The 22,947-nt window shown below is 46.6% G+C and overlaps 1 protein-coding gene across 1 annotated transcript; it reads right to left on the reverse strand.

Moving 5' to 3' along the window:
• Window positions 1–4,952: 4,952 nt before the first annotated feature.
• Window positions 4,953–21,740, reverse strand: LOC135830754 (uncharacterized). The gene is made up of 8 exons (XM_065342971.1): window positions 21,098–21,740; window positions 18,873–18,996; window positions 16,973–17,188; window positions 14,468–14,563; window positions 12,895–13,188; window positions 10,763–11,094; window positions 9,065–9,089; window positions 4,953–5,123 (listed from the first exon to the last, which is right to left on the reverse strand). The coding sequence occupies exons 4-8, from the start codon at window positions 14,475–14,477 to the stop codon at window positions 5,011–5,013; spliced, it is 774 nt and encodes a 257-aa protein (XP_065199043.1). The 5' UTR covers window positions 14,478–14,563; window positions 16,973–17,188; window positions 18,873–18,996; window positions 21,098–21,740; the 3' UTR covers window positions 4,953–5,010.
• Window positions 21,741–22,947: the final 1,207 nt, after the last annotated feature.

Consider the following 22,947-nt stretch of genomic DNA (forward strand, 5'->3'; position numbering starts at 1 on the left):
GATGCTCTAACCACTGAGCTATGGTGTAGTCGTCATCCCAGCAGAGGCTGTTCAACATTTTCTTCAGACTTCGTAACTCACACTTCCTGTGAATCCACACAGGCGGGTGGGACGCAGCCCTCACTGTAACCCACACACTTCACGTACAAACTAGCACGCGGGGAGCCCCAAGTCATAAAATATTAACTGGTTTGAGGGAAAGAGACAAACGGGAAAAGTCTGAAGAAAAAATTGACTGTCACCACCAGGACTCGAACCAGGGACCCTCGCTTGTAGCCAGCGATGCTCTAACCACTGAGCTATGGTGTAGTCGTCATCCCAGCAGAGGCCGTTCAACATTTTCTTCAGACTTCGTAACTCACACTTCCTGTGAATCCACACAGGCGGAATAATAATCAACGCAATAAATAGAGTAAGCTGCGCACTCAGTACAAACACCATAAGCAAAACTTTTGTTGATTTGCCAGTAATCCTCTGATGAGATGGCGACGAAAACGTTTAGGAACAAGCTTCTTTATTTACATGAAAACAAGTTTTGCTTATGGTGTTTGTACTGAGTGCGCAGCTTACTCTATTTATTGCGTTGATTACATTTTTATCTCCACGGAAGCTTCTTAATAATAATAATAATAATAATAATAATAATTTAAAGAGTCAGCGTGGAGAAAGCAATTTTATGAGTGCAATAAAGAGTATACAGGTCTACTCTCCATATAACGTAATCTCTGGGACCACGCACAAATTATGTTATATCAAGAGTTATGTTATGTAGAAAACCGTGTGTCAAATACAAGATGTACCTCAAAATGAAGGGTATTACAAGGCAGGTTCAACCGTGCAAACATATACACACTGTACCACCATCGACATCAGATACCATCAATGCCGCGGAATATATGCACAATAGGACTAAACTGGCTAGCTACGGCTACAGCTTGATCGTACCGCGCACGTGAATCTACGTTGTATCGAGAGTGCGCACGTCGGGGACCGCGCCACAGGGTGCGTTATGCCGAGGTTTACGTTATGTAGGACTAAACTGCCTAGCTACAGCTACCGCTTGATCGTACCGTGCACGTGAATTTATGTTGTATCGAGAGTGAGCACTTCGGGGACCGTCGTAGCATGTGTTGTGTCGAGGTTTATGTTATGTAGGATTATGTTGTGTAGAACAAAATTTGTATGGGAGTGATGCTGTTTCGGCGCGGGATTTGATTTTTTTACTTACTAGCGAGGTTTATGTACAAGTGAGAGTTGTTATATCGAGAGCAGACCTGTAATAGATGCAGACATGGCCAGACAACGAGTTAATGGAATTTTAAAGGATTTTTATGTTATTCAAAATCGATTTTCGTGTTCCGCTCATCAGTGAATATTATCGGAACTGAGGGTAATGTGTACAAAAAGAACATTTTATAACAGCACAATAAGAGTGTGAACCCAAAAAAGGGAGGTGCTACAGCATTACATAATAGGTGTCAAACATAGTGCTAAAATACATTTTATAACAGCATAGTTAAGAGTGTGAACAAAAAAAAGGGAAGTGCTACACTGCATCACATCGGTCAAGCAAGTCACTGTAATTGGCTGAGACCATCGACTCCTCATACAAGTTGGACAGTGGTGCAGGAATATCAGATGGTAGCTTTGAAACATATGCATCTGCGTAATTCGGCACGATGGACAGCAGGGCTGGCATTGCCACCTCGGACAATTTGCTGTAAAATCCATCCAGTTCTGACGTTGTTGGTGCACTGGCCGAAATAACAGGAGAAGATGTTGGGCTGGGTAAAGCAGCAGACGACTTGGATGTCTTTGACTTCTTGCTGGGGGAGGTGAAATCCATATCAGCTATTCTCGTGTAGTCAACTGACTTTATGGACGGTGGCAACCACACACATCCCTTTGATGTGCAGGCGTTGTCAGACACAAGTTTAGTGTGCGATTCCAAGGCAAACAATAAAGCAGCGATGTGGGCGCATGCTTCACCCAGCCCCGCTTTGAAGGTGCAGTGGGCGCAAACGAGAGAGCTTGGAAGCTCAGGGCCCTACGCTATGCTTTTTTTGCCTTGATGACCTAGACAAAAAAAAGCATAGGGATGTTATAAATTCTTTTAAAAAAATCCTTTTATTTAAGACATAACCTGGGATTCGAACCCGCACTATCGCGCGCCCTGCATGCATCCCCCGATACACTTCGCATACATACTAATTCTTCCAAGTTGTTTCACATTGTGATCTTGCATTTGAAAGCCCTATTTGAATATGCATTGTGGCCAGCCGTCTTTGATGGCACGGTACGGTAGGGGATAGGTAGGGGACAGGTACGATCGAGGGTAATACGACACCGTCTCCCGTACCGTACCGTACCATCAAACACAGCTGGCCACATACAGCTGCCCGCAATATTTAAATAGGGCTTTCAAACGCAAGATAATAACGTGAAGCAACTTGGAAGAATGGGTATGAATGCGAAGTGTATGGGGGAATGCATGTAGGGCGATACTGCAGGTTCAAATCCCAGGATTTGCCTGAAAAAAAAATAGGAAAAATTGAAAAATTTATAACATCCTATGCTTTTTTGCCGTCAGATACGGATAGCGCCAGGCGTGACACAAACAAACAAACAAACAAACACACAAACACACAAATACCAAACGAGAGAGCTTGGAAGCTCAGGGCCCTGCGCTATGCTTTGTTGCCTAGCTCATCGTGCATGTTGTTAGAACTGGTGGAAATGCTTTTTCCTTTGATTAGCTTCATCATTGTATTGCCAAAACGTTTCAATGAGATACTGAAGTAACGTCTTCTGCATAGCTTCGGGACCGGCGCTGACTCTGCCGATCACGGGCGTTCTGCAGTCGATGACGTTTCCTGGGACCGGCGCTGACTCTGCCGATCACGGGCGTTTATCTTCTTATTATTATTATACTGGCGGCAACCAACATCCATTCTGATTGCATTTACACGTCTCCCTACTTCGTATTTCTTTCCAGAAAATCTCCCCATACAGCAGGGAGTCGTTTACATAATATGACTCCCTGCTCTACATCTACATGACTGTATAATTATACGTTATATTTATTAACTTATTATGCTATCCGCCTACATGCGATTCCCGGGCAGGTCGCCAGGCGGCCCAGCCAGCCTGCTAATGGGATCTCGGCCTCGCACACAAATCCACACAAAATTTTACTGCACTGAATGCATTCCCCCGATACACTTCGCATATATACTAATGTCTTATTCTCTTGATGGTACCGTACTCTTGATGGTACGGGACAGGTACGGGATAGCGCCAGGCATGTCGATGGCACAAACACACAATAATATTGTGGCCAGCTGTCTTTACTGGTACGGTACAGTACGGGACAGATACGGGATAGCGCCAGACGTGACACAAACAAACAAACAAACAAACAAACAAACACCAAATTAAAGCTGTGTGGACCCTGGCTAGCGCCAGACGTTACTGAAGTAACGTCTTCTGCGTAGCTACGGGAATTAAAGCTGTGTGGACCCTGGCTAGCGCCAGACGTTACTGAAGTAACGTCTTCTGCATAGCTACGGGAATAATAGTGCCATTGTGTTCTGCAGCTATCCACGGTGTGAGAGGGTCGCTGCTGACTGACTGGGAGTCCTTTGCTTTTACAACTCTCTTTTCGCGATCCGATGTCGCCTCGTACCACTCACATCTCCCAGGCACCCTGCCACCAAGAACTTGTGACCGTCGAGACTTTTATACGCCTTCAGTTCTTCCTTCGTTACCGGGCTAGGGGCTGCAATTAAGTAATTGTACAAGTCCGGATATTCGACTAGAGGAAGCAAGTCTGACAAATGATCGCCTTGATGGCCACTGGCGTAGTACGGGTTTTTCGCTCCCTTCGCGATCAAATTTAGCTTTTCGTCGTGCCTTTTCTTTGCAGCCTCATCCAACTTCTTGTATTCTGATGAAAACTCCACTACCTCGCTTTGCTCGCCATCCATTACTAACTGCTGCCTTCTTCTTCTCGTCTCGAACCTCTCCCGCCCAAACTCAGTGGTTCGACCGTTTGTACTTTCAAACTCAAAACTCTCTTTTGCCACTCAGTGACTCTGCAGCCCCCTTGGCCGTGCGATCCGTTACGTCATTGGATACGGTCTATACTAGCGGATACTTGCAGCGACTCTTCTTGGCTGCTACTATGCCATAGTCGTGTCGAAATCGGTCAGGATTGCTATTCTTCTTTGCATCCTTGGCATTGTCATTGTACCAGTCAGGAACGATCAACCAGCCATTCTTGTTCTTGTGGGTTATCTTTCCCATGGTTAGGAACTGGTCCTCAGATAAATCGCTGTAGATTTGTACCCAGACCCAGTGGCCGCAATCGTTGCAGAGCAGATTATGTGCGGCAGTCGCGAAGATGTACTCCTTGCTAGCTGCACAGTTCAGATCGCTGAGTAGGAAGCACGCTCCTTGATAAGCCAGAGTTCGGTCTTTGTCGCAATTGTCGCAGCCCATGTCCAGGGCAAATATGGAATGAAAGTGACTGGCCGTTTCAGCAGATGGCTCGGCCACGGTTACTCGCTCGTCCTGGCCCGGCTTTAGGCGATTCTCTGCAGTTCCAGTCGGACCCGCGCCCGTATGTGCCATGACAGAAGATTACCCCTCCGCCATCATGCGTATGCCGGTTCAGGGCTCAGTTCACGACTCCCTGTGCCGAAAAGTTCGCACGTTCGCTTGCCTTTCTTGGTGTTTGCAGTGCGCATAGCGCCCACTTGCACTTGTACAATAGATCTACGTACTACAGTGTAGTAGTTGCTGCTACTACTTACTACTACTTGTAGATCTACATGACGAAAGACGATATCGATTATCGGTACACGACCGTTTTATTTGATTATTCATAATAAGTCTGAGGGACAGTCCAACTCAAAACGGGAGAGTCCAAAGAAAAACTGTCACCACCACAGAGTCAGTCAGTCCACAGACCACAAGTACATGTAACTGAATCTGCAAAAAAAACTTTTTTCAGCTAAAGTCATGGCATTGAACTCTGTAAAACTCAAACTTAACGCAATCGGAGGGGAAGAAGTTTGAGAATTGATTTGTCACATACCTGCTTGCTGCTGCTGTTTGGCCTCCTTCATAGAGTCAGAAAAAAAACAGAGGAAAAAATCACACATATGTGTCAAACACACACACACACTCTCTCTCTCTCTCTCTCTCTCTCTCTCTCCGGGCCTCTCCGGGCCTCTCTCTCCGGGCCTCTCTCCGGGCCTCTCTCTCTCTCTCTCTCTCTCTCTCTCTCCGGGCCTCTCTCTCTCCTCTCCCTCTCCTCTGAAAAAATCACATATATGTGTCAAACACACTCTCTTTCCCTCTCTATCTCTCTCTCTCTCTCTCTCTCTCTCTCTCTCTCTCTCTATATATATATATATATATATATATATATATGAGTTGGGGTGATCCCGTCCGTTGCGAATAGTGCTCAATAGTACGGGGTACTAGAGCCAATACACACTGCACGATCAGGTCCTCACCAGAGATACATCATCGTTCTTTGCAACTCTGAGTTTCATGAAATGAATCAATCATCAGGCAATAGAAACAAACTTATACAGGGCAACTAGATCACTACAGGTTATATACCCAGTCACACAGCAAGCGCGAAAGAAGGCACTAAGTTAGGTGTGAGAATATTCCGTGCTAAAAAAGCAGGCTCCAGGTGGCAATGTTTAGGGCTCTGTACTTGTACTGTGTGCATGTGTTGGATATGGTGTTGGGTATGGTGTATGAATTGGCAGAGTGTGCAGGCTGTTCACGCGATGCTCATACGTAGGCAGGGCTTTGCATTTGGCGTATTGGTCATTCTAGGTGACTCCTTGGAAGTTCACGAGTCGGAACTTGTTTGCGTGCCTGCACTTTGCGACGACTTCGCTCCTCTTGTTCAGTGCCAGGGTCTTATCAGCAATTAGGATTCTGGCCTTTTCAGTTGTGCAGAGTTTGCATCTTTTTGTTGCAGGGTTGTAGGAGCTGGTCCTGTCTTTTATCTGCCAGGTAAGGTGGTACTCTTCCTTGTTTTCCTTCTTCTGCCACAGGTGTTCCGACAGTGCGGTCTTTTTTCGGTGTTTCTCGTGTCGGAAAGACATAGTGTGATTGTTGTACCGGAGCTTGAATGTTGTGTCTGCCGAGCCGATGTACACCTTTTGTTCCTCCTGGCAGGCTACGGTGGCTTCATAGACGATTTGTGTGGCTTGGCAGTGGCCATCCAGCGGACATTCCGTTTTTTTCCTGCAGTTACATGGTTTTTCTGGGCTTTTTTCCGTGAGGTGTTGTTTGTTGTGGCTGCTGATTTTGGCTGCGACGTTGGGGAGGCAGGAGTAGCTAACTTTGACGTTGTTGTGATTGAATATCTTTTTTAGCTCGCTGTTTCTGAAATGCCGGTCAATGAGCCTCAGGAATCCGGCGGCGACGTTCGTTTTCACGTTTCGGCTGAAGGGAGGGTTGAACCATATGATCTTTCGTTTTCTGTTTCGCTTTTTCCTTTCTTCTTTGTTTTGCTCCGTTGGTTCAGTGTACTGGATTTTTTCTGTATATCCACTGGCTGAGAGTGCTGCATTGTACATGGGGGCTGCTTGGTTAAATGCGTCGATGTCTGAGGAGTTGGTAGAGACACGTCTGCTGATAGCCGCCGGAAGCTGTTTTAGTATATTCGGTGGGTGGTTTGAGTGGGTATGGATGTATCTTGGTGTGTCGCCTGGCTTCCGGTGTGGTAGGTAAGCTCCCGTGGCTAAGTTGAACGTGACGTCAAGGAAATCTACCACCTTGAGGTTGGAGTCGATGGTGACACGGAGTCCGTTTGCCGTGAAGACTGCCGTCAGTTTCTTCCGAAGTCGCTCTGCAGTACCACCGGATGCGTTCTTTATGATGGCTAAGCCGTCATCACGGTAGAGGCCGATTTGTCCTTTGGGGATGTGCTCTGCGAGCTGGTTCAGCAGGTAGGCTCCGACCAGTTCGCACACCTCTGCACCATCAAACGATCCCATCGTGACATCAAACATGGATCCGTTGCTCTTCTTGATCCATGCTTGGCCGTCCTTGAATATCACGGACTTTCTTGCATGCATGACAATGTTTCTTTCTTCATCTGTGATGACAGTGTACGTTTCTGCAAAGTCGAGGGCTTTTTTGAGGAGCGTTTCGCCGATTGACGGATAATACTGGACAACATCGAAACAAACAAATGTGTGTCTGCTCTTGTCGTCTATTCCTTTGAACCAGTCGATGACAGATCCGGTGCTTCTCCAGAGGTTGATTTCCGTTGCCACACGTACAGCGCTCACCATGCGGTCGAGAATCGCTTTGCTTATGACACCCAGTTCCGATTTTGCCGGGTTGATGAGTCGGCAGGGCAGGTCGTTCTTGAATCGGTCTTTGTGATCTTTAAGAGTGATGAAAGCCTCTGATTTTGCCATAATGTCTACGCGGTCGCTGATGTTTAGCTTCTCTGCTAGCTGCTTTGCTTCGTTGTTGATTTCGGTGTAAGTGTTGTCCGGTGCCTGCTTGTATGTGGCTGTGACGTTGTCTCTCAGGAGTTTTTCATACTGAGGCTTACTGACGGAGTATAAGTTCTTGGTTTTGTCCGCCTTCACAATGATGTCGTCCGTGTTCGTTAGCGTCTTTATGTCCTCCTCCAGTGTGTCCTGGAAGTCGTCCTTTACCCGGCGAAACTTGATCTCTGCCACTAGGCTCAACAAGTCCTCTTCGAATGCTTTCATCTGTGGTACTTGCGGGGGTGACTTCTGGGTGGGGAAGCCAAAGGTCTCGGTGCCTTGCGCCTTGTCCTTGCCGTTCAGGAAGAAATGGGCCTTCCAGCGCATGCGGCGGATGACGCTCTCGACCTTCTCTACTAGGCACTTTCGGTATGCGCTTGCTGAGGGGATGGGTATGTTGCCGAGCGAATACCCTAAATCCGTCTTTCTCGGTGGGTCCATAGTTGCGACGTATGGGAGAGAGTGCTCTATCTCGAGAGAGAGCTTCCCCACTCCTGCCTCCCCAACGTCGCAGCCAAAATCAGCAGCCACAACAAACAACACCTCACGGAAAAAAGCCCAGAAAAACCATGTAACTGCAGGAAAAAAACGGAATGTCCGCTGGATGGCCACTGCCAAGCCACACAAATCGTCTATGAAGCCACCGTAGCCTGCCAGGAGGAACAAAAGGTGTACATCGGCTCGGCAGACACAACATTCAAGCTCCGGTACAACAATCACACTATGTCTTTCCGACACGAGAAACACCGAAAAAAGACCGCACTGTCGGAACACCTGTGGCAGAAGAAGGAAAACAAGGAAGAGTACCACCTTACCTGGCAGATAAAAGACAGGACCAGCTCCTACAACCCTGCAACAAAAAGATGCAAACTCTGCACAACTGAAAAGGCCAGAATCCTAATTGCTGATAAGACCCTGGCACTGAACAAGAGGAGCGAAGTCGTCGCAAAGTGCAGGCACGCAAACAAGTTCCGACTCGTGAACTTCCAAGGAGTCACCTAGAATGACCAATACGCCAAATGCAAAGCCCTGCCTACGTATGAGCATCGCGTGAACAGCCTGCACACTCTGCCAATTCATACACCATACCCAACACCATATCCAACACATGCACACAGTACAAGTACAGAGCCCTAAACATTGCCACCTGGAGCCTGCTTTTTTAGCACGGAATATTCTCACACCTAACTTAGTGCCTTCTTTCGCGCTTGCTGTGTGACTGGGTATATAACCTGTAGTGATCTAGTTGCCCTGTATAAGTTTGTTTCTATTGCCTGATGATTGATTCATTTCATGAAACTCAGAGTTGCAAAGAACGATGATGTATCTCTGGTGAGGACCTGATCGTGCAGTGTATATATATATATATATATCTATCTCTCTCTCTCTCTCTCTCTCTCTCTCTCTCTCTCTCTCTCTCTCTCTCCGGGCCACTCTCTCCGGGCCTCTCTCTCCGGGCCTCTCTCTCCGGGCCTCTCTCTCCTCTCCTCTCTCTCTCTCCTCTCTCTCTCCTCTGATTTGTCACATACCTGCTTGCTGCTGATGTTTGGCCTCCTTCATAGAGAGTCAGAAAAAAAACAGAGGAAAACAATCACACATATAATTATGTCAATCTCTCTCTCAATCTCTCTCTCTCAATCTCTCTCTCTCTCTCTCTCAATCTCTCTCTTTCAATCTCAAGGTAGCGGCAGCATCATATGATTATGCATAGGTATAATGCTGAGGGTACGAATACACCTTCCGTAGTGGGGGTGCCATGGCTTCTAGGTTTATCACTTTTTTGGGGTGCAAGCGGGCATCATATCGTATGCGTGTGGTGTGACGCCTAATGCCAGGCAGTTGTGTGAGTTTTTGGCCTCGGTGGTCGTTCGTTTGCCCTCGCTGGGCAGTATAATTTCGGCCCTAGCGGGCAGTATGCTTTTCCCTTGGTGGGCAGGTTGTCGGCCTCGGTGGTTGTTCGTTTGCTCAATAGGCAGTATGATTTAGCCCTCGGTGGGCAGTATATAATCGGTCCACGGTGGGCAGCATCTTTGGCCCTCGGTGGGTACTACGCTTTATCCCTTGGCGGGAAGTTTGCTTTAGCCTGCGGTGGGCAGGCTATTGGCCTCGACGGCCGTTGTGCACCCTCGGTTGGGCGGCATGCTTTAGCCTTCGGTAGGCAGGTTGCTGGCCTCGGCGGCCGTTCGCACGCCCTCGATTGGGCTATACGCTTATTCTTGCGCACTCGGCCGGGCTATAATCATGCGCCCTCGGTCGGGCTATAATCATGCGCCCTCGGTCGGGCTATAATCATGCGCCCTCGGTCGGGCTATAATCATGCGCCCTCGGTCGGGCTATAATCATGCCCCCTCGGTTGGGCTATAATCATGCGCTCTCGGTCGGGCTATAATCATGCACCCTCGTTTGGGCTATACGCTTCTTCGCGCGCCCTCGGTTGGGCCGGATGCTTTAACTCTCGATGGGTAAGCTGTTGGCCTCGGCGGCCATTCATGCGCCCGCAGCGGGCAGGTTGCTGGCCACGTCGGCCATTTGTGTGCCCTTGGTGGGCAATATGCTAACGGCCCACGGCGGGCAGGATTACTTAGCCCTCAGTGTGCTGGCTGTTGGCCTCGCTAGCCGCTCGTGTCACCGGTCCACGGTGGGCAGCTGCAGGCTAGCCCTCGGTGGGCCGTTTGTGCGTCTGCCCCCGGTGGGCAGTCTGAATCACTGACGATCGAATGTGATGATATGACGCAACTATTATCGTTTGTTTTCTTGGAACTGGTCTATCATCACATACTATTATAATTAATATCTTTAGTCAATTTCGCTCGCCATTACTGTCCTCACCTATGTTGCCACAGCTCAACCATCGATTCCGCTCGCTTGTTGTGAAAGGTTGCTTTCCTTGCATCGTATCTCTTTCATGGCATGCCAGGGAAGGCCGAGAAAGTGATTGCGACTTATTTCACGGCCGTTTGTGCGCAAACCAGTCCCTCAAATCTCCATCACGAAGTTTTTGTTAACGGAGGAGGTATCAGTATAATTATGTGCTCCAAATTTCCAGTCGTAAGGAAATTTGACTTTTCTCCAATTTGATTTATGAACAATGGACACTTCATCAGCATACTTTCTATCACAACTGGGACAATATCTAATGAGAAACACAATTTCATAGCCAAACAAGAGATCTGCGTTTCAATGACTTATTTGGAATTCAGGTAGCGCAAGAAATGAACGCAACCTACCATTAACACACGAGCCCATCGTGGCAGAAGCTGGTTCATCTTGTCGACCTTGTCGGGATAGTTACCCCAGAGTTGGATGGCCTTCACCAGCTCGATGTAGCCGGCCCGTTCATCGCTACTTGCAATGTTGATCAACTCTTCGTTGTGAGTGCGCGGTCCATGTCGTCTCTCAATCCTCTTTAAGTCTTCTATCTGCTGCAGATCGGTCAAGAACCCGACCTCTTGCGCTCTTTTACGAAATGCTCCAGCTGGTAATTTGGCCAACCAAGGCAAAATATCGGTTAGAAACTCACGCTGTTGGAATGGATCGCCGTACGACTTCTCATCCTCGTCTAATCAAGATATACATGGGATAAAAACACACACACGAACAAACATACAAAAAATGATTTATGGCCAGCCGTATACGTTAGGTTAACACAGCCAGGTTCTAGAGTGTCGATGTGCATCACTCCAGTCTGGACCTGTACATCATCAGTGGTTGATCTAAGTACGCTTATACCATGGCAATGGCTAACCTGGCAAGGATTCTTGGCATCTAAATCACTGTTGTGCTACATGCATGTGGCTCCATTTCAGTATGCCATGTATACTTTTATACACACCAAACACTGTATTTAACATACATATACCCAATCTACGGACAGAACTGTTTCAACCTTTGTGGACTTGTCAGCATACACAAACACATACTGTATAAGCATAATGCATGGTGTACAGATGAACGGAATTCCGTAGAAACTCGTAGAATCCCGTAGCCCCTGTTGGGTGTTGAATGTGAAGAACCCTATTGTGTTTACTGGTATTTCCACTGTAGGGGATCCTGGTGCTGCTGTTGCAGCTGCTACTGGTGATACTGCTGCAGCTGAAGTTGCCACTGCTTGTGCTGATACTGCTGAAGGTGCTACTGGTGATGCTGCTGCTGAAGGTGCTACTGGTGATGCTGCTGAAGGTGCTACTGCTGCTGCAGCTGCTGCTGCAGCTGCTGCTGCAGCTGCTGCTGCAGCTGCTGCTGCAGCTGCTGCTGCAGCTGCTGCTGCAGCTGCTGCTAACAGTGCTGCTGGTGCTTGGGGAGAGGAAGATAGTTATTTTTGCTTTATTCCCTGTAAGAGCCTATGAAGAGAAGGGAACGAAAATGTTTGGTTCTAAAATTTCCTAGTGCTCATTTGGACCGGTGTGGATTGCGTGGATGCATGTACTGTATTGAAGAACAACCAGCTTCATTTAACATGAAAGAGTGGTAGCGACCTCGGCGATAATCGTATAAGAAAGTTAGTTGCTCCCACGCTGTAACAGTCAGTTGTGAGTCAGTCAAGGCTCAAGTCAGGTCAACGGGAATAGCGCTGCAGCGTGGGAGCAACCAACTTCCTTACGGCTTCATTTACCACGAAAGAGTGGTAGCAACCTCGGCGATAATCGTATAAGGAAGTTAGTTGCTCCCACAGGGGACATGACTTCAATACTTCAAAAGTAGGAACACAGCTTAAAAACTAGGGCTGAAAGGAATATTCGAAATATGCAAGGCGGAAAAAGAATATTCTTCGTTTTAAAGTAGAATAGGAATATTCGTAAATGTACAGAAACTTGCCTTTGTGACATTGATCAAGCTTATTTGGTGCAAAATATGAGTAGGCTTGCCACCAGCCTCACGCTCATTTTCTCCGAAAATCGCCCGCAATCGAACGGCTCCTACACTCCCAGGGAACAAGGATGACTCCAGAACTACTACAAACTACGTTTACTCATAATTCGCTCTCATAATTCACTACATCCACACGGCTAAAACTTTGCCGTGTCTGTGATGTATGTGTATAATATCTGTAGCAGGTCACGTGTGGAGATTGCCTTGGGGGAATCTCTACCGTGCCTGTTCTAGAGTTTTGGTGATGACGGATCATTGTTGTTTTAGGGGCCATCCGTAAATACCGATATGTATTAACCCTTTGTGTACGGACTGTACAACTTTCGATCCCCTGGGATCGAAACTTTTCAAGATTTCAATCGATCGGAACTCAGTCATTCCTGGGTTATTACCAAAACTAAAATATGTACGTCGAAGAGAAATCTCTCAGCTGTCCATTAAACACCACCAAAGTTGAACACATTGCAGTAAAAGTATAGCAACAACATACCTGTGTGGGACAAAATGGAGAGCATTTCCTTGCTCCTGTCCACATACCCAAGTTCCTCAATGACAACACCGAGAACACGATAAGTCTTTTGGCCACCAGCGCTGAGCAACTTGATGAGCTCCTCATTATGAGCAGATTGTCCATCCCGGGACAGAATTCTCTTTAGTCTCTCTATTGATGCGCTGTCACTTATGAGATGTTTCTTGATCACCATCTGTCGCAGTCGATCTGCGTCAACTTCGTTCAACCATGGTTGAATGTCACACACAAACTTAACCAGGTGAAACGGATTGTCTGTTGCGAAAGCAGCAAAATACAGAAGGCACAGATAACACATGAACACACAACTAAACACAACTACATGTCAAGAAACAAATAAAAATTGCACAACACCGATAATACATGGAAAGGAATTTGAGTGGACACACCCATTCCCATAGCGCTGCACATCCGAACAAGTTCCGTTATTTTACGTTTCGGCACTTGGCCATCGTCAGGTGATAAGAACAATGGACACACACACACACACACACACACGCACACACTCACGCACTCACGTGCGCACACACACACACATGCACATACACACACACACACACACATTCCCAGACCCGCACAACGGAGCGCTTCAGCGATTGTTTCAATGGACAGCTGGGAGTTTTCTCTTCGACCTACATATCTACATATATATGTCTCGTGAGAGGATGTCTTGGCCGTTGGTCGCTGGTCAACGGGCAACAGGAGAAGCATTTCTTGGTACTTTTCATTGTACAGTGGACCCAAGTCATGGATTGCATTGCAGAGTAGTTTATAAGCAACTGTGCCTCCAGGACAAATAAGACTGATGATGTAAGAATTATGCATTTCCTTTCCTTCGTATTTCTCCAGACGCAGCAATGTCTCAATTTCCGTTATACTTAACATGCATTTGCCCCGCACAGCATGTCGAAACCTAGTTGTATCAATTTCACAGATCCAGGGTAAGATATTAGCAATGAACTTGGGATCATCAAATGGTTCATCTAAAGAATACGAAAAGACACAAACCAAATATACAGGAATGTCTAACTAATCGAAACAGCATTGACAGATAATCATTAGTAATTTTGAGACAGTATCCTGGACAACCAACCACCATGACAACTGGGTCGTGTTTGGACACATCAACATCATGTAGCCTCCTGCATCCCCCCGCCCTTCCTCAGCATACTCAAGCTAAATTGATGTGGAGTAACCTCCAGGTAAAACTGTACTTTATGTATGGAGCCATGTTTCCTTGCAGGTTTACATAGGGAAACATTCGATGGGTTTCTTGTATATGGACGGCTCTGCAGGATGGTAGTCATAATCAGCCAAATGACAAGTCAAGTTGGCAGGAAAGCACCGGCTCAACGGTTGTAAGCAACAAACATTCCATAATGGGTTTGGTTCTCTACAAGGCATCTACTTTCTATAGCAAGTCTGTTGTCTATAGGAGTTTTGTTTCTTGTTTGCTCTTGTAATCACAAGTAACCAAAGGCTTGTTGCTAAGATACTGCACATTCAATTATGGTGGACTGCTGGTCTGACTTACTGTTAGACATTTTGAAGTACTTTCAGGACGATGATAAACCGGTTATTGTAGCACGGTTCATACACTCTTCACTGCAGTCATGGTCTGAGTAGTTTTCTGCAGACACACACACACACACACACACACACACACACACACACAGACATACACACACACACACTATCCTTTGACCTTTGAGCCTTTGACGCCCATCGTAGGAGGCGATGATGGCAATGCTACAGCAGAAGCCATAGCAACTTGTGCTGGAATTGCACCATTCAACAGCTTGCAAGGCTGAAGAATTGACCGCCACTATTCAGCCTGGTCTACACCACACAGCTATGAAGTGACTTTTTCTGGCCAGTGACTCCCTACGTTTGGTCTTTTTCATATTTTTTCTGCACACGCATCACACCACATACTCCGGCATGCACTGGCTGTTGGTAACCACCCAGGTGAATGAAAGAACAGTCAGGAGGAGTCTGAGAAAGACGTGTGTTACCATAATCGTCGGGAATCGAACCCGCAACCTCTCGATTGGAAATCACACACACACACACACACACACACACACACCTCACCTAAGACATCGCGGAAGCGACGATAGCGAACAGCTATGTAACATTGTTGGACATAGCAACTTGTGCTGGGATTACACCATTCAACAGCTTGCAAGACTGATGAAATGACCGCCACTATAGTGCGCTTCAAAAGTCCAGACCTCTGGTTTCAAAAAACCGTTAGGCCAGCATCTATACCACATAAAATCTGTGTTCACTTTGTGCATAAATTTTCGAAATTGGGCGTCTGTTATCCAATCGCTTAGAAATTTACATGAGAAAAATTGCGTGTGCTGCCTGAGCAATATTCCGAAGAAATTTCTCAAAAAGCTCAAACCAAATTTGAATTATTCGAAAAAGTCTAGAGGTCTTTACTTTTCAAACGCACTATAATTGACCGCCTGGTGGTATCCACGACACAGCGGATTGAAATGTTGGTTTGCGTTGCGCAAACCGTAGTTAACCAGCACGCCACGGGCCGCGCCCCGCAAGGGAATATTCCCGCTAGATGACTTTAGGTGACCTTACGCACTCCGCGCCGCCGCAGCCGACTTGCGCAAGCACGCTCTCTTGCGGAGTTCCGCGTTCGAGTCGCACTCGCGTACGACATCCCGCACAAGCCACCCTTCGTCTGGCGGATGCATCCGTAGACTGCTGGCTGATGTAATTTTTGCCAGTTGTCTGTTTTGCTGTGAGAGCTCGCCACGCAATTTTGTTTCCCACCCTCCCACACCTAGCGGACGGAGGGGAGACACGGGCTCGGCCGATGGGCACGAAATCCGCATGGTGCACATCCATCGGCTGCCGCAGACAAAATACATTCTTAAAATCTACTTGTGGGTACTACCGAGTACTTAGTGGTCATGCAGTTGCCATAGCAATGTACTGGTACACCCAGCTTTTATGATTGTTACATGACCCCATGGGTCATCTTTCAAACGCTCTTTCATAGCCGATAGACGGCGTTATTTGTTCCTATCATACTATGTTTCAGATGGGCGGCCTTTGACGACCCAGTACGATCATTTCACGCGAACTATGTTATACCTCATCATGATCACAATAATCATGTCGTGCTCACGTTCAATATAAGCTTGCGGCACCCCACTGGCTCATCTTTTCTGTGGTGTGAGGGTTAAGTGGCTTTTTTCTGGCCAGCGAATCCCTATTTTTCATTATTATTATTTTTTTACACACACACGCCACACCACATACTCCGGCATACACTGGCTGTTGGTAACCACCCAGGAGAATGAAAGAAGAGCTAGGAGAATGAGAAAGAGAAGAAAGACGTGTGCGACCATAATCGTCGGGAATTGAACCGGCAACCTCTCGATTGGAAATCGACTGCACATACCACTGCACCATATGGGACACACACACACACACACACACACACTTGTACTTGTTGCTCACTGCCAAAACTGGTCACGTGGGTCTCTCCGGGAGAGGGGAGAGAGACTCAAAAGGAATCTTGGAAAGATGACTCAATTGGCTATTGAACCGCCCAACGGCCGACACCCCCTGAAATCCCCAAAACTCTGGGTGGACTTGAAAATGATCCCACTTATGGGCTCACCACACCTCAGTAAGTGGGTGAGGACAAGGTGCAGAAAAAGGATTGACGGCATCAGGGTATCCGTCCCGGGATCCAACTGCAGTTACCCCTGCCCTCAGTGAAGGTAATACTTGCTACTAGTGTGGGTCGCTAAATCAGAGTGGATCTGATACAAGCTTCACTAGCACCATGATTACACAAGAGTTAATCTAGCCAGAAGTAGTCCATGGTTAACAGGTATACTTCAAATAGAAAGTGTATGAACCCTGAAACCAACAAAGGTGGTAGGTACAACATTACGCCTTCAAGCAGCCGAGCCCGTTGGCAACAGACCCAACACTATCCGGCACAAGTTCCCAGGAATACAGAAGCTAGCAATGGTAGTCATGGCTCTGCAATACAACGCACCGCTATCATCGGGAGATGAAAGCAACTGCTAGGCGTTGAACGGCTGGATTATGTGATTACCAGAAACTCAGCTTGGCTAGTCATCCAGGTCACTCCAACATACAAGAGTTGACAATGCCTCATTCACTGCAGTGATCAGTTCCTTTCCTTGCTACGCTGTCGCAACCTTTACATCTGCCGGTACAGTGTGTAAGGTCCACACATTTGTTGTCGTGTCTGAAAGAAGGAAAGAGAGAATAGAAGGCAGGTTTTAATGTACTGATAATATTCAGAAGAGAATGTATCATGAATCATGGATGAGCCTATGCTCATTCTTAGTCACTAACTACACTGTAATGGCTTTACATGTGTCTTTACTTAACACTCTACTATACTGATACAGGTTATCAACTTACACACAGTGTATAGTAGTAGACAGGGGCGTATGCAGGATCCGCAATGAGGGGAGTGCTCCAACCCTTTCCCAAAGAACCCAATAAAGGACCATTCATGTACATGTGATGCATGGATGGTTGATATCTTGATTTTTAGTGCGCTATTTACCATGATGTACCAAGTCGAGGGAAAAGTGTTGGAGGCCGTCACATTTTTAGGATTTCAAGGGCCCGAAACAACAAATTAGTACACTTTCGTGAACAATCGTTTCGGTCGCTTTGTCGGACCAACTGATTGGAGTGTTTCCGGAAAATCGGAATAGAACAAGTCGAGGCCCTGACGATATAGATAGCCCTCCGTCCTGGCACATTTAAGTACATGTAACACGGTTACTATGATCAACTAGTGACAGCGAGTGGAAGGCAAAAAAATCAGACAAACGGTGGCAAAGTTATGATACTTTTAGTGGCATGGGCCAGGGGCGTAGGAAGCAGATTTAAAATGGTCCGGCGGATTTTTAGCTCGTACAGGTCGCAATTTTTTAATTTTTAACTCCGCCCAGTATGACTACAACAGTATTCACTTTGTCTTGGGGGTTAGGCATGGGGAAGTTGCCATACAGGGGTGGTGAGCACGCCTATTGGCACCGGGAATACAGCTCGCTCGACTCTGTCTCTGCTGAATGAAGAGGGCGATTTTACTTGTAAAAGGATTGATCTGAACAAATACTGTGGTATCATGGAAGACTTGAGGTTTTAAAACTGTCTGAATTGGGAGAGCTAATGCTCACTTCCACATTCAAATTCACTTTTCAGGCACTAGCCGTCCAGCAGTTTCTTGTGGACATTCAGGAACATCAGGAGTTATGTGTTTGAGCCTTTCCTGGCCGGTTGTACTGTGTAGGACTTGATCCTCCGCATGGTTGAAAACGAGCTTGTTGCCCTTTCTTCTTTTTTGACGAAACATCGGCGGCCGCCGGACCTGTTCCTATGCCCCTGTGGGTACATCATGAACGTTGGCCTATGTCGAACATTTTGAGGGGTGCTTGAGCACCCAAAGCACCCCCCCCCCCCTCCCCCGTGGGTACACCACTGGTATGAACTGAGCCTGTAGAATCTATTTCAAGTCCTGCACAGCTTGATAAGAGTTCAAACTTTTTATCTTGCATAGCACTGTAAAAATACTTCAGTACCTAATCCTTGGAGGGAGAATTCTGCATTGCTAAACCAGCCAATTGTCTCCGATCTTGCAGTACAACACATCCTTTCCCCTTCAACAACTGTCTCTGGTCTAAATTAGCATCTAGTTACCGCCTGAACACATCTACAGTCTCGATCTCAAGTAAATTGTTTGATTCATGAACTTAGCTGTCCAGCATGCCACACAGTTCACAAGCTCACTGTCATAGAGGATGGCTAAGGTAATCGCTAGTTGGTGATCAGTGGAATGGTGTGCTTGCTAACCGTGCCTGTGTTGTGTGTTTGTGCTGTGGTTCAGCAACTGTTGATCCAGGACTGAAACTTACAAGAATTGACAATCAGGCTTCATTCACTGCACATCAGTTCTTGGCTAGCAATGTTGCACATTAGGGTCAGACCTTAGTACCAGCAATACTTGCACACGGCCGGCCGGCGCACTGAAATTAGTATCTGAAGAAAGCAAGAAAAATGGAGCATGAACGTCTTTCAAACAAAGGATCTGCATATTCTAAGCCCCAACCCCCCACTCACATGCACATACATTAACGTCCAAATTTTATAACTCCCATTGGCCTGCTCAAGCTTGTAAGTTAGTAGATTCTACAAAACAGTACCTGGAATTAAAGATGAGAAAAGCTGAGCAATGTGATGTGCAGTTGTGCATACTCAGTCTGCTCTCTTGTACGGATAGAGACACATGGCGGACAGGTGACATTCTCCCTCTAATTCTCCTCACACTGACATAGTAATAGAGCAGTACATGTATCTGATTCACGACTGTCCCTATTTTCCTATAGATTACAAACCATGATATACATATACAGAGAATACTCCTATAACCACCGTTGAATTTGAGTGGAAAAGATACTTTAGATTTGGAATTCTGAAGCTGATAACATTATAGCCGGTATATTCTTATAACCACCAACCCTATAGCTGATCTCTACCTGTACTACAAACCCAAGAACTTGCTGGTTTTGACTTGGCTGGTAAAGAATCCCATCTGAGTTGCACTCTACGGGGGCTATTTACTCGTGCTTATAGAAAACTCTATGTCGAGAATTTTTTTGTATTTCTACCAACGACAGCCCTGAGTCGTACATCAGGGAGTCGTACAAGCCTGGGTTTATGTGACTCCCTGCCACAGATCTACTCACACGATCAGTACTGTACATTTTAATTAACTGTTTAAAAAATGACTTCGGCTCAATTTTGGTGCGGGACGCCCGGGAATCCTTTTTTTTCTTCTTTTTTTGTAAGACAAGAAATTCTCCCGCCACGTATTATTGGTTTTGGCTCAAACTGCAGCTGACTGGACACACTGCGATGATGGATTTCAATGGCATAGCCAGGATCATGATCAAGAGAGGGGGGGGGGGGGGAGAGGGGGGCACAAATTTCCCCCAAAAGTACATGATTGTAAATGTGTTCTGTGTGTTCATACACACACCATGCCATGCCACTACATGACTGTACTTGCAAGTACTGCTAGGATGCCGCTAGATTTCCACATAGTCCATGATATGTACCGGGTCAATGAAGGCAAAACAGCAGAAGCAACCACCACAGTGGACATTCAAGATTACTCTTCCTAGTAATGAGCCAGATCCTGGATGCTGCTTTTGCTGGAATTACCACAATCTCCTTTCACCCCCAAATCAGATTTCTCCACTCTTTTTTCTCTTCATCTTCTTGGATATCTTCTTGGATAGTGCATGAAACCTGACTGGTTGATCAGACTCACTAGCTTTCCTAAAGAAAAGTGAATTAAATTTCAAATTGTCCATGTACCTCTCTGCTTCTGCTAGTATATGAGTGCACTTGGAAAAACATGAACCAAATTTCTTTTTTCTTTTACACCACCGCCAACGCAAACGCTAAACAGCCACAACTACAAAACACAGCGTAACAAATTGATATGCTGCGCGGCTTTTTCTTGTGTTATCCAATGATGAGTGTATAGGGTTGTGCTACAGCTACATTCTCATTTAGTTCAGAGACGTATCCCCTCTTGTCTACATTCAACCATCACCAGCAATCAGCGACATCAACACTAGGAGATATGGGCCAAGTGCCAGTGGTGATCTGCCCGGCTGATGCAAACGACTTTGCTTGATGTGTTCCTCAACACATATCTTGTGGTGCTGTGGAGAATCCAGTTTTGTTGCTGCTTGTGTGGATAAACAGTATGCACAAAGCAGAGAGTAGTAAAATACTACTATATTACTACTCCCTGTCACAAAGCATTACAAATACAATCATGTATTGACACCGCTCCACTGTAGTGTAGCCTACTTCTACCTACATCTACCGGATCTACAGACTCTCAGAAATTTGCTAAACGGACAGTGTACAATGGTGTCTCTCGAACCAAGATCGGAAAGTTGAGTGCTTTGGCACCCAAAGCACCCCCCCCCCCCCCCCCCCCTCCCGGCGAGCCCCTGGATATGTTTGGAATGAATCCAGAAACTACCCTAGACCTAGTACAAGTAGTAGAGCAAACCAGCATGCATCTTTTAGCAGCGAGACATGAAGCATCTCGGAAACTCACCGTGCTACTGACGCTGGCAGAGGGGCGAAATCAGTCAGCTTTCGCTAAGCCGCGGTGATCAGCTGAAGTGAAGGGTGCGCTAGCTCACACCAGCGTGTGGCGAGTGAGCGATGGTCTGCGCAAGGAACGTTATCTACACAGAGCACGCCTTCAAAGTTTTCAAACAGTGGCTAGGCTGGGCTTCTACAAACTGGTTCTACAGTGACTTCTAGAATCTAGAAGTCACTGGGTCTTAGCTACTTGTACTACTACTAGCCTAGCATGCAGCGAAACGAGTTCCTAATTCTGCGGTGGACTGAAGATGGGCGACTACTAGTCTTACGCTGGTAACTACGCCTGCCTTCGATTTTCCCTTCTTGACAAACCGTTGAAACGTTGATACTAACTTGCTCCTTCTCGGTCGGGAGCATCTACTGTACAGCGGACTGGTGGATTACAGGAACGGACCAAGACAGATAAGTAAAAAAGCTATCTCGGACCAGCTCCAAGGCAAGAGTCAAATCGATTGAAGCCCGGGGCCGTGTATATCTACATGGTGTACAAAGTCAATGTCACGTAGCCTACTGTCGACTACTCACTCTGTCTTCATCGCTTTTTTCAGTGGCGCGTGATCTCCACCACAGAATGCCCCGCGATCGTCGACAGGCGCTAGGCTTGGCCGTAATCATGGTCCATTCCTAATCCTAGGCTAGTGCCACTCATGTCATGTAGCGTAGGTAGTCGACCCAGTCGGACCCACCCGTCACCCGTACCGTCCCGCGTTAGTCACATGAGCGGCACTAGGATTAGGAATGACAGCCAAGCCTGTCGACGACCGCGTGGTAGCATGCCGCATGGCACTGATGCGGGCAGTCCGTGCCTCTGTGCCTGTGGTCGAGATCACGCGCCACGGAAAAAACGATGAAGCCGCGGCCGCGCCAGACAACCGGCTCCAGCCTCCGATCCAGCCGACGTCGTCGAGGTTGCACTCAGCTCAACCGAATCATGTACTGTAAAGCGACACACTTTCGCGGCGCGCAAATTTAGCGTTTTCATAAATTGGGCTGGTTCACGGTGAGAAACTTTTGCGATTCTATCTCTTCAGTCGGATCTTGTACTGTCTACCATCAATGTACGGAGAGGTTTGCGGCGATTTATATACATGTATTTGCGAATGTGTGATGGTCACGAAATACTAGCGAAATTTAATCTCTAGCGAAAGTTTCTCACTTTAGAGTAGCAGGCCAGGGGCTTTCACGCCTTCCTACCTCATTAGTCATGTAACTATCAAGCAAGGCTTCTTATTTATACTCATGTACATGTAGATGTGCAGTCTAGTCGTGGCCAAAACATCCGGCCTACGCTATGCTACATGACTTAGTCTTAGTCCGTTAGTTTATACCATCTTAGTCTTATCATAAGGCATAACTAAACATTTTATAATAGCTATGAAAAATTGAAAAGTATGAATGCCGCAGACATCACCACGCAACATGACAATTTGTTCAAGGTTTGGTTTTGTGTGTTTCCAAAATCGATTTTCAAGCTCCGATCATCAGTGGAAATACGGAACTAAAGTGATCAAGGGTAGGCCTTGACGGATTATGCTAATATTTTCGTGAAATTATGCTTTTCGCATTGCTGAAAAAATTGCAGAATTATGCTATTTTTATGCTAAAAGTTATCATATTATGCCGCATTATGCTCACATATGCTGCTAATGTACATGTATAATGATGGTTCTGTGCAAAATAACAGGGAATTTTTTTGTATAGGGCGTTGTACTGTAGTAGCAAAAGTTCAACGGGGTCTACGCACCGTCCGACCTACAATTGTAGCTACGACCGTCACTGATTGTAGTGGACTGGACA

This window comes from Sycon ciliatum, unplaced genomic scaffold, assembly GCF_964019385.1.
Source record: "Sycon ciliatum unplaced genomic scaffold, ocSycCili1.1 SCAFFOLD_1204, whole genome shotgun sequence".
Taxonomy (NCBI): domain Eukaryota; kingdom Metazoa; phylum Porifera; class Calcarea; order Leucosolenida; family Sycettidae; genus Sycon; species Sycon ciliatum.